Below are 10,164 nucleotides of genomic sequence, written 5' to 3'. Positions count from 1 at the left end.
CCCCAGCTCCCTCAGCTGCTCCTGCTGCTCCAGCCCCTTCCCAGCTCCGTTCCCTTCCCTGGATACACTCCAGCCCCTCAAGGTCTTTTTGCCATGAGAGGCCCAGACCTGGACACAGGACTCGAGGTGTGGCCTCAGCAGTGCCAGCACAGGGGGACTTTCACAAAGACAGGCTCTGGATGGGATTCCTACAAGGAAAAACTTCTCCCTTCCAAACACACAAGTCTCGTGTGCAGCAGCTCCAGAGATACCACCACAAAGAGACAGCAGAACTCACCCTGAGTGTTTTTGGGAAAGCCTCTTATCTGATGGGCACCCTGAACCCAGCCCATTTTACCATTAAATAACAAATTGCACCTCCTTAATCCCCTCTGCAGAATCAGACAGCGCAAGGCTGCATCTCTATCTCCTTCCTCAAGCCATTCCAGGGATTTGCCACATGTTGTTCAGGGCTGCTGTGTTTTGCTCCAGCCTCAGATAAGATTTGGCTTTGCCCCATCCCTGAGGTGTTTGAAGGCCGTGGGGTGGAAGGTTTAACTCTGGCACCACAGCGTGCAAGCACACCTCTGCCAGGAGCCAAGCTGAAAGAAATCAGTTATTTGGATCTGGGAATTAGTGCCAGAACCTTTAGCAGAGAAACAGTCACCAATTGCCTGGAAACGTTATTAGAAGCAGCAAGTGCCAGAGGGGAGGGGGCAGAGTGATTCCATAAGGCTGCTGAGCCCCTGACAACACACTAGTTAATTATCTATTAAGTCCTCTGAGAGTGAAGTAGATGGTTTAAAACAGTCAAAAAAGCAAACACACATCTCATGTGCCCACAAATATCTTAAAAAAACCCCACAACTAAACCAACACAACCCCCAAACCAAGACAGAGTACATGATGTTCTCTCCTACAACCCAGACCGAAACCCAGCCGTGCCAGTCCTGCCCAGCACATCTCACTCCACTGAAGGCTCTCCTCTCCCATCTTCATCATTTTCCACTTCTCCACGGCCCTGAAAAGGCTGAAGGCTGCTTAAAAGCATCTTCCAGGCCTCCAAAAATTCCCCCAGTAGGAACACAGATGTCAGAAATCGATGGCAATTAATCACCAGGATCCTTCTGGCAGCCTGACTGGATCTGCATTCGGATACAGCCCCCTCACTTACCTTCTCTGCTAATGAAAGGAGCAATCTATCCCACTCCATCCCTTCGTGGGGAAGAGCACAGTTGGATACAAGGAGCATTAACTATGAGCCATCCTCCCCCTCTCCACAGGCTCAAGCTGTTTTCTTCCGGCAGCAACAGCCTGGCTGGAGCCGTTTGGCTGCGGGATAATGGGCACGGGATAATGGGCACGGGATAATGGGCACCCTGGAGGTTGTCAATCAGTGGAGCACCACCCAATCTGGCACCAAGTCCCCCCCAAAAAGTAAGGCAGGCACAGGCTTGGGAAAAGAAAACTGCAAAGGAGAAAGAAGTGAGGTACCACAGGAGGGAGGTAGAGGGAGCTTTTACAGCACATTCCGGCCCCGAGGAGGGAACGGTTTGCAGGAGTTTGTTTAACCACTGTTTCCTGCTCTATCCGGGGGTGTCCCTGCTGGACCAGGTAGTTTTAAGCTTGTGGGCTCAGCCAGACTGAGAAAAACCATCTCGGTGCCAGCGGGAATGAAGCAGCTCCCTGTGTGTGCTGTGGAGGGGAAGGGGCTGCAGGGGCAGGACCTCAGGAGCTTTTGAGCCAGATCAGCTGAATGGCTCCTCTGCCCAGAGCAGAGCACAGCAGGCAGAGGCATTCCCTGCCCTCAAAGGCTGGCTCCGGGGATCATCTGCAGGCAGGATGGATATAAGGCCATTACACTGCACACCTTGGCTAGGGCCGAGTTCAGCAGGTACAGTACAAACACACAGGGAGAGACTGTCCCCTGCCCCAGGCTGCAGCCTGGAATTGTAAATAAGATGTTTTGGGTCAAGTGTTGCCCAGAGAAGCTGTGGCTGCCCCATCCCTGGAATGTTTAAGGCCAAATTGGACAGGGCTTGGAGCAACCTGGTCTAGTGGAAGGTGCCCCTGCCCATCCATGGCAGGGGGTGGAACAAGATGAGCTTTAAGGTCACTTCCAACCCACACCATTCCAGGGTTCTATGAGTCTGAGTGTATCCCATCCCCATCTTGCCTGACAAAGAGCAGGGAACTCATTCTGGGCAGAGGAACTGGGAGCCTGGGCTGCACTGAGGTGTCCAAACAGCTCCTCCCTGCACGGGAACAAAGAGAACTGGAACAAAGAAAAGGTGACACAGAGGCAGGTGGGGAGAGCAGGAGACAGAAGGAGGGAAGAGGGAAGCACAGGCACTCCAGATGGAGCGAGAGCAGCGGGTTCCACAGCGCAGGGGGTGGAGGGTGTGACACGGCCTCCCATCAGGAAGACAAATGGGAATTGCAGGAGGCACAGTCCAACCTCTCCCCCTCTCCCAAGGCAAAGGTGACAGCAGTCGGGCTTTCAAGTAGCAGCATTTATGCAAACAAATGCAAATAGATGCATAATTATGGTGATTGCACACATTTAGCCCCAGGGCAGCAGGGAGCCCACGTCCCTCTCACCTGGAAAGGTCAAATGAAATCTTAGCCCCAGGTCCTTCTTCCCAACCCCTCCAAGGGCTGACACCCCCCAGCCTTGCTCTGTAACCTCCCACCCCTCCAAGCTGGTCACTGCCCAGTGCATCCCTCAGGAAGCCCAGGACAATTATAAATAGAGCAGAAAACTCCACATAACTTTATTGGTGCAAGCCAAGGGATGGGGGGCAAGGGGGATAAGGGAATAAGGGCAGTCTAGATCAGAGCACTCCCTCCTGCTTCCTCTTGTCTTCCCTTTCCACTCCACACCAAGCAATGCTGACAGAGGTCACACAAACCACCAGCAAGCCCATATTGTTTAGATAACACAAGTTACTTGGGGGGGAAACTAACTTTTAAAGAATCAACGTGGGGAAGCGAGCAGGACACTGGACTAAGCACCAAGGACATCCAGTCAGAGCCTGCGCAGAGCAGAGGCCCCTCCAGCCTCCCCTGCCAGCACATCCCACCCCGAGAGGCTCAGGGGCAGCTTCTGAGCCCACCAAGAAGAAGCTGGCAGGAGCAGGGCTCCCCCAGCCTGCCCAGCTCCCTGCTCCACCTGGATTTACCAAGCACTCAGCAGTCCTGACAGGGAGAATTCACAGAGCACCCAGCCAAAAGAAACTAAGGCAAGCCGTGTCAGCAGATGCTTTGGCAGTTTAACTGAGGGGATTTAGAGCTGAATAATTCTCTGAGCAGACACTGAGGAAAAAGTGTCAGGAAAATCCATCGTCTTCCCCCGAGGACACAGGGACTGAGTAAAGGATATTTTAATTCACCAGTTCTGCTGCACACTGAGGCTTTTGTTTTTTCTTCCTTCAGGTTATCTTATCAACTTCTCTACTGTTTATTTACAAGGAGCCCACTAAATGACATTAATGCTCCAAGAAGTCAAGGATGCCCTAACAATACTAACCCGATGAACAAGCCAATACTGGTGCCAAGTGCTATCATCCCTGCGTTATGAGGAGAGGAGAGATTAAGGACCTCATTCTAATCTTTTGCATCAGTATAATGTCATTTGATTTCATTAGGGCTGACTGCGATTTGCTGGTGTAATGAAGGGAAACAGATGACTAAGTAACTTGCCCACTGAGGGAAATCAGTGGTACAGCAGCAAATATAACCTGCTCCTACCTCTGGTGCCACAGCTAAACCCGCATTCCCGCAGATGCCGTCTGTGTGTGCGAGTTTATCCCGCTCCAAGTCAGATGAGGTGTTAATTTAGGAGCTCAGACGAGCTCACAGTGACAGCAGAGCATCATCTCAGCACCCTGGTCAGCTCCAAGCGAGGTCCGGCGTTAAATCTGCTCCACCACATCCTCACATCTGCCTGTGAAACCAGGAGCAGCCCTTGACAGATCCACTGCCGTGAGCTCTTCCCTTTAAGGAGCGTTAAAACTCATTTTTAATGCGGGCGGCTTCAAGTTCAAGCCCGACCATTTCCCCCCCCTTTTACCTAGAGGGAGATCCTGCTGACTTTCCACTTTCCACCCTCTCCCTCCAAACTCACCTGACTACAGCAATTGAAAAAGAAGCTGTTTGCAGGACAGAAGGGCAGAGCAGAAACCCGTGGCACTGCACAGAACCTGTGTTTTAAGCTCTTTTTTGAGTGCAGTTCTTGGGTTTTTTTTTGGTTTTTTTTTTTTGTTTCTAAGCAGATTCAGAGACCAAGGAACAGATTACTGCTCTAACTATTGGGGTAGATGCTAGTCACATCCTCCTGTGCCATGCTCCAGCTCCCCGAGATCCCCTGGGAAGGGGAGAACTTTCTAGCCTCTTTCTTTAGTGCCTTCTAAAAATACGTTCACACAGTGATAAGCACCCAGGCGGTTAAAGGAACACTGCTGATATCTGTGCACAATCGGGGATCAATGCATTCCCTTCCCTCCTCAGTCATCCCCTCCCTGGCTGTGGGTGACAATCCACAGCTCCAAGCACTCGGAAGGGTCAAACCCCAACCAAATCAAGCTGCCTTCATCCCTCCCCGGCCCCAGTGCAGGGGTGATTGCTGCCCACAGCAAATCAGCAGCGTCAGCTCACAATAATCAATTAATTTGGCATCACGAGAAACAGTGAAATGAGATCTGCTCTTTTGTAAGCTGTCTGCAAAGGAAAATTGCTCTAAATATGTTCCCAAGGCTCAGGGCTGCACGTTTCATTTCTCAGAGGTCTTTTAGCAGTACCACAAGCACCTGGAGCCCTTTCTACCTCCTGTGAAATATTGCAATCTCTGAAGACTCTCTCCTTGTTTGCCACCATGAAACCCCAAATTAATAGAACATAAAAGGAGTTTTAATCTCCTTTTAATTATTTTTTAAATGCCCACTTGGCACTGTCAGAGCAGGGGATGGAAAGGCTGGTTTGGAAGGAGTGAAAACCTGTGCTTGAACAGAGAGACGGTGCTGGCAGGTGATGTGATCCCCCTCTGTCCCAGGAAAGGGAGGAGATGTGATGTGATCCCCCCCTGTCCCAGGCTGGGGATGTGATTTGATCCCCCTCCACCCCAGGCCAGGGAGGAGATGGGATCCCTCTCGGATGTCAACCCAAGACAAGGGGCTTGAACCCCCCCCAGTTCCTTCAGAATAAACTCGACGCAAATCCAGGGACTTCGGCAAAGCCACCCCGGATTTACACCAAGAGGACAGAATCACACCCCCCAAGCCTGATGGACACAAATTAGTGCAGTTTGGGGGATTTTCATCAAGCTTATCTGGGTTTGCCCAACTGTCAGCAGGAACAGTAGGGCCAGTGATGGAATCAGTGCAGTTCTTTTGAGGCTGGTGCAGCTCCTGAAGCCAAATCCTAAACCAGGAACGATCCATATGAGTCGTGCAAACTTTCTCCCATCCCCTTCCTCCCTGAGTGATTCAAAGGGCATAAAAACCTACTGCAGAGCAACAACAGTAAGGGGTGGGGGAGAAAGGGGTTGCAAATTAAACGCTGACTCCAGATTACTGGAGAAATAACTCCCTGGGTAACATTTTGATGGTCTAAACCCACAAACACCTCAATTTTAACTGCTCTGCACGAAACATGACAGGTTATCAATATAAACTTTCAGCACAACTGCTGAAATACAGTAGTATATACACTATATATATAAAATACACATAGTTTATAGGCACAGTGTAATGTCCTACATAGCAAGGCTGAGGAAAGCCAAGCAAGCCCTAAAAATACGGCAGACAACACAAACTTCTTCCCTGACACCATAACTCACACGACAGTGATCTTTTGCTAAAGTGCACTCCTGAATGCTGCAGTGATAGAGCTGTAATTGTAATGGAGTCATTTAATTTGGATTCGGATGAACCAGCGAGCACAAAGCAGACAAGGCATAAAAAACTCTCCACCGCTTCCATAAAGGTTAAGAAGCTGGTCCTTAAGTGAATTGATTTGGAGTGCTGAGGTAATCTTGCAGTTTAAGTCAGAAGTGCACTTTTGATGTAATTTACACTACAACATCTGCAATCACCACTGTGCCTGTCACAGGTCACCAGTCAGTTTTGAGCTGGGACAACGTGCCAGTGTTTCTTCTCTGCACAGGGTTGTGGCAGTTTTCACCTGGCGCCATGATTTCATTTTTGGCACATCACAGTTCTGAAGGATGCCTGAAAATACAAGGAGTAGACAGAAACTGCTGCTACACAACAGTCAGTGCCTCTCTCCTCCTAGGGAGGAGAGCTGGAGGTGGCTGGGCTACTCCTGGATGGCCAGACAGGCATGAAAAGGCAACTGAGCCGCCACGACTTGTAAAACCAACGCAGCGGCTGCCGAGCGCTCACACGGGGCTGCACAAACAAATCAAGGCAATGTATTCACTCACTGCTCTGCCTGAACAGCTGCCTCGCTGCCACACTCGCTGCCCAGCACCTCTGAGCACCCCAGCAGGCACAGAGTTGGTTTCTGGTTCAGTAAGTTCGTCGCACTCACGCCCGGAGCGGGACGAGCCCGGGAGCAGCCGAGGAGCCTCGGCGAGCCCTGCCATCGCCTCACGCCCCAAACGATGAGCTCTGACAGCTCCTCTCACAACAACACACTCGGCACATGATGAACAACAGCGCTGGCCCAGACAGACAGCTCCTTGCTGCAGGACAGGAGGGATGGAAGTGCAGGAGGGCTGTGCCCGCTCCCAGACGGACACGGAGCCGGAGCATCGCTCCGAGGGCGGGATCGGGAGCTGAGCTCTGATCAGACAGACTCTGACTAAGAGAGCTCAGCACAGCCCCCTCTCTAAAAGCAGGCAGGCAGCGTCTGGGAGATCAGCTACACAGCCAGGGGGGTGTATAAAGAAAGGCTCTCTCTTCTCACCTTTCCCTCTCTCCATTTAATCCCAAGTACAGCGCACACGTGAATTCCAGGACCAAGCCCAGCCTGTTTATCCAACATTTCTCTCTCCATTGATCCACACGGAGCAGACCAACAGCCAGCAGGGAGGAGGGCAGGTCACAGAGGTTTGCTCTGTTCAGGGAGACCAGACCACAGCCAGAGAGGCCTTTGCAGAGCTGTTAATGCACCCACTGAGCCCCAGCTCCCAGGTTTCAAGGGGAAGCAGAGAATATGGGATCAAGCCACCCTGTACATCACCACCTCTTGTCCCTGCAGCTCTGGCAGCCTGTGTGACACCCAAAACATCAGGCTGAGGTGTTTGCATCTTAACTCCATGGAAATCCTCCAAAAGCTGCCCTTGAGCATCACTGAACTCGATCTACTCTTCAGTCCCCGCTCCCAAATGCAGGATGTGAGGGCAAATTAGCACCTGCTTCATTTTAGAACCTCCAAAGGAACTATTAGAGCTGCAATAAATCCCTCCATGACTCTCCCCTAGCAAAGTGTTTCTACCACCACCACCACATGGGTCATAAAAACCCTTCCCAGGTGTACAAAGAGCCCAGGACCTCAAGAAGGTGCCAGCACTGGGCAAGTGATGAATCTGTTGTTGAAAGTTCAGCTCGCGAGCAGACAGATTCTGAGCTGCTCTTTCCTATCAGGATCATATTAACAAAATATAGCTCTTGGCAAACCACATCCTACAGGAATTATTTCTGTGCAGGAAGCACTTAGTTTCACTCAAAATTAATAATGTCTGAGAGACATCATGTACATTATATCAGAGAACAAACAGAAAGTGAAGTGAATTACCCAGCAGAGTGGGATGAATTGGAGATGAAGTCACGAAAGAGACCATTTCTAACACCTGGTTTCTACCCATCCCAACGGCATAATCAAAATAGGGGGGGGTTTGCAATCTCCAGGGCACAAAATTGCAGGCTCACTTACTTACACTGGTGTTGTCCTGTCATCAGGAACGAGAGAAAAAAAAAATTCCTACAAATATTTCCCCTGGTCTCAAGATTACCAGGGACTCATTTCCAGCCTGGAAGACGTGCCCTTGCCCGAGGCACTGATTTAAAGCTGGGGCAGGGACCGACCACGTAGGTTGGTTGGGAAGACTCCGTTCAAAGCTGTGGGTGATTAATGTGCTGTCGGAGAACACTCCACACGAAACAGGCTCCCAACAGAACCACTTGAGCTTATTATGGAAAAATTAAAGCACAAACAGCTGGAAAACAGCTCTCCATACGCTGCCTACAAATTGCTACTCTAAAAAGTCGATTCTCCAGCTCGATAGGTTTGTGCCTCGGGAACGCTCCGAGCTGAGCCCACCCGCCACAAGATCATCTCCGTGAATGGTTCGGGTCACTCAAACACGGATTTGCCACAGGACGCCGAGTTTCGGGTGAAAATCTCACAGTTTATGGACTTCCCCACCCCCCATAAAAGCTTTTATCGATAGCCGCCCTCCTGTTCTGTACTACAACAGGTCTCCAGGGCATGTGGAGCCGTGCTGGGAGAGCGGGAGCCCTCCCGTTGTGTAACCGTTCTCCTTCTCCCCCCGCCACAGTCAGAGGGGGATCGGGGATCTGCTCCTGCTCTGGGCACGATGCAGTCCCGAGGGGGCTGTTCTGCCTCTCCGTGCCTCAGTTTCCCCATCTCTGGGAGGACAAACACGCTACAGCTGCTGGAGTACACGGCTTAAAGCCCGGCTTACGCAGATCTCCAGCTTCCACGAGCCTCCCAGGCTGACAGGGAGCCAGGGACAGCATCGCTGCGTTTCAGAGACGTGATAAAAGCGCAGGACGAGCCTGCCGAGCCCAGAGCCGCGCCGGCAGCTCGGTACCGCCCTGGCCATCAGCGGGCACCGCTATTCCCACCGCAAACTTTCCAGCCGGGCTGAGCGCACGGCTGGGCGGGACGAGCCCGATCTCTCCGTCTCCGACACGATGCAAACCCGGAGCGGCTCCGCGAAGGGCTGCGGGTTCCCTCCGGATAAGGGGGAGCGGAGGGCTCCGGTCCCACCGGTGGACGCGGGATGGAGCAGCGGGTGGAGCCGGGGGGGATGAGGATGGACGGGGTGCACGGCGACAACACCGGGGACGGAGGGAGAGACCCGAGCAGGGAGGGAGGGAGCGACATGGACACCGGGGAGGCAGAGAGGGACCGGGACAAGGCGGGACGGGGGAGAACAACCCTCGGAGCCCGGTAGGGACCCGCCTTACCTTGACCGCCTCGGCGTGGGTCACCCTGTCCAGGGACTTGCCGTTGACCCCCAGGATCTGGTCTCCGACTCGCAGCCCCTCCCGCTCGGCCAGCGAGCCCGGCTCCACCAGCGACACGTAGATCCCGACGCCGTGCTCGGCGCCTCCGCGGATGCTGAAGCCCAGACCCTCGTGGGCTTTGCTCCGGCGCAGCGTCACCTGCCGCAGCTCGCCGGGGACCACCGGCGGCGGGGCCGGGGGCGGCGGGGGGCGGCCGGGGGGCGGCAGGTAGGGCCCCTCGGCCGTGTACTGGTCGAAGAGGAGCTGGTCGGAGCGCGGCAGGACGAGGCGCAGCAGCGGTAGGAGCTGGCGGCGGCGGGGCCCGTCGAGGAGGGCGCGCAGGGAGCGCACCAGGTCGCAGACGTTGCGGCGGCCGTGGTAGGCGTTGAGGCAGAGGATGAAGCGCTCCCGCTCCGCCTCGCTCAGCAGCGCCGTGAGCGCCTGGTGCAGCCGCCGCACGTTCGCCGAGAGCGGCCGCGGGGCCGGACCGGGAGCCGAGCCCAGCGAGCCCGACGAGGAGGACGAGGAGTGCACGGACACGCCGTCCAGCTCCGCGCTCATCGCGGCGGGGCAGCGCGGGAGCGGAGCGGACCCCCCCGGGCAGGAGCGATGCCGCCCGGCCCCGCCGCTCCTCCACCTGTCCGTGCGCTCTCCGGCGGCTCCCCAGGAAATGACGCGCCCGTTGCCGGGAGACGGGTTATACAGAGCGGCCCCGGCGGCGGGACCGGACCCCCCGCCCCGCCCCAGCGCCCGCCCCCGCGGGACCGGCAATTAGCGCGCCCGGCAATTAGCGCGCCCGCTCGGCACCGCGCGTCAGCGCCCGGCCCTGCCCCGCGCTCGGCCCTGCCCTGCCCCGCGCTCGGCCCTGCCCGCTCGGCATCCCCGACCCTGCCCCGCTCGGCATCCCCAGCCCTGCCCCGCTCAGCCCTGCCCGCTCGGCACCGCTGAGCATCCCCAGCCCTGCCCCGGG

At 54.6% G+C, this 10,164-nt stretch overlaps 1 protein-coding gene across 3 annotated transcripts in view; it reads right to left on the bottom strand.

The window, feature by feature from the left end:
- The window catches only part of WHRN (whirlin), a 49,924-nt gene extending 40,169 nt beyond the window's left edge, over positions 1-9,755 (bottom strand). For all 3 annotated transcript variants that reach the window (XM_017829255.1, XM_017829258.1, XM_017829256.1), the window contains exon 1: positions 9,156-9,755. In XM_017829255.1, the coding sequence (XP_017684744.1) occupies positions 9,156-9,755 (600 nt within the window). The remainder of the gene's footprint in view (positions 1-9,155) is intronic.
- Positions 9,756-10,164: the final 409 nt, after the last annotated feature.

The sequence above is a fragment of the Lepidothrix coronata genome, unplaced genomic scaffold, assembly GCF_001604755.1.
Source record: "Lepidothrix coronata isolate B3197 unplaced genomic scaffold, Lepidothrix_coronata-1.0 Scaffold160, whole genome shotgun sequence".
NCBI classification, from domain to species: Eukaryota; Metazoa; Chordata; class Aves; order Passeriformes; family Pipridae; genus Lepidothrix; species Lepidothrix coronata.
Note: the sequence above shows the minus strand (reverse complement) of the source record. Positions and strands in the feature narration are given on the sequence as shown.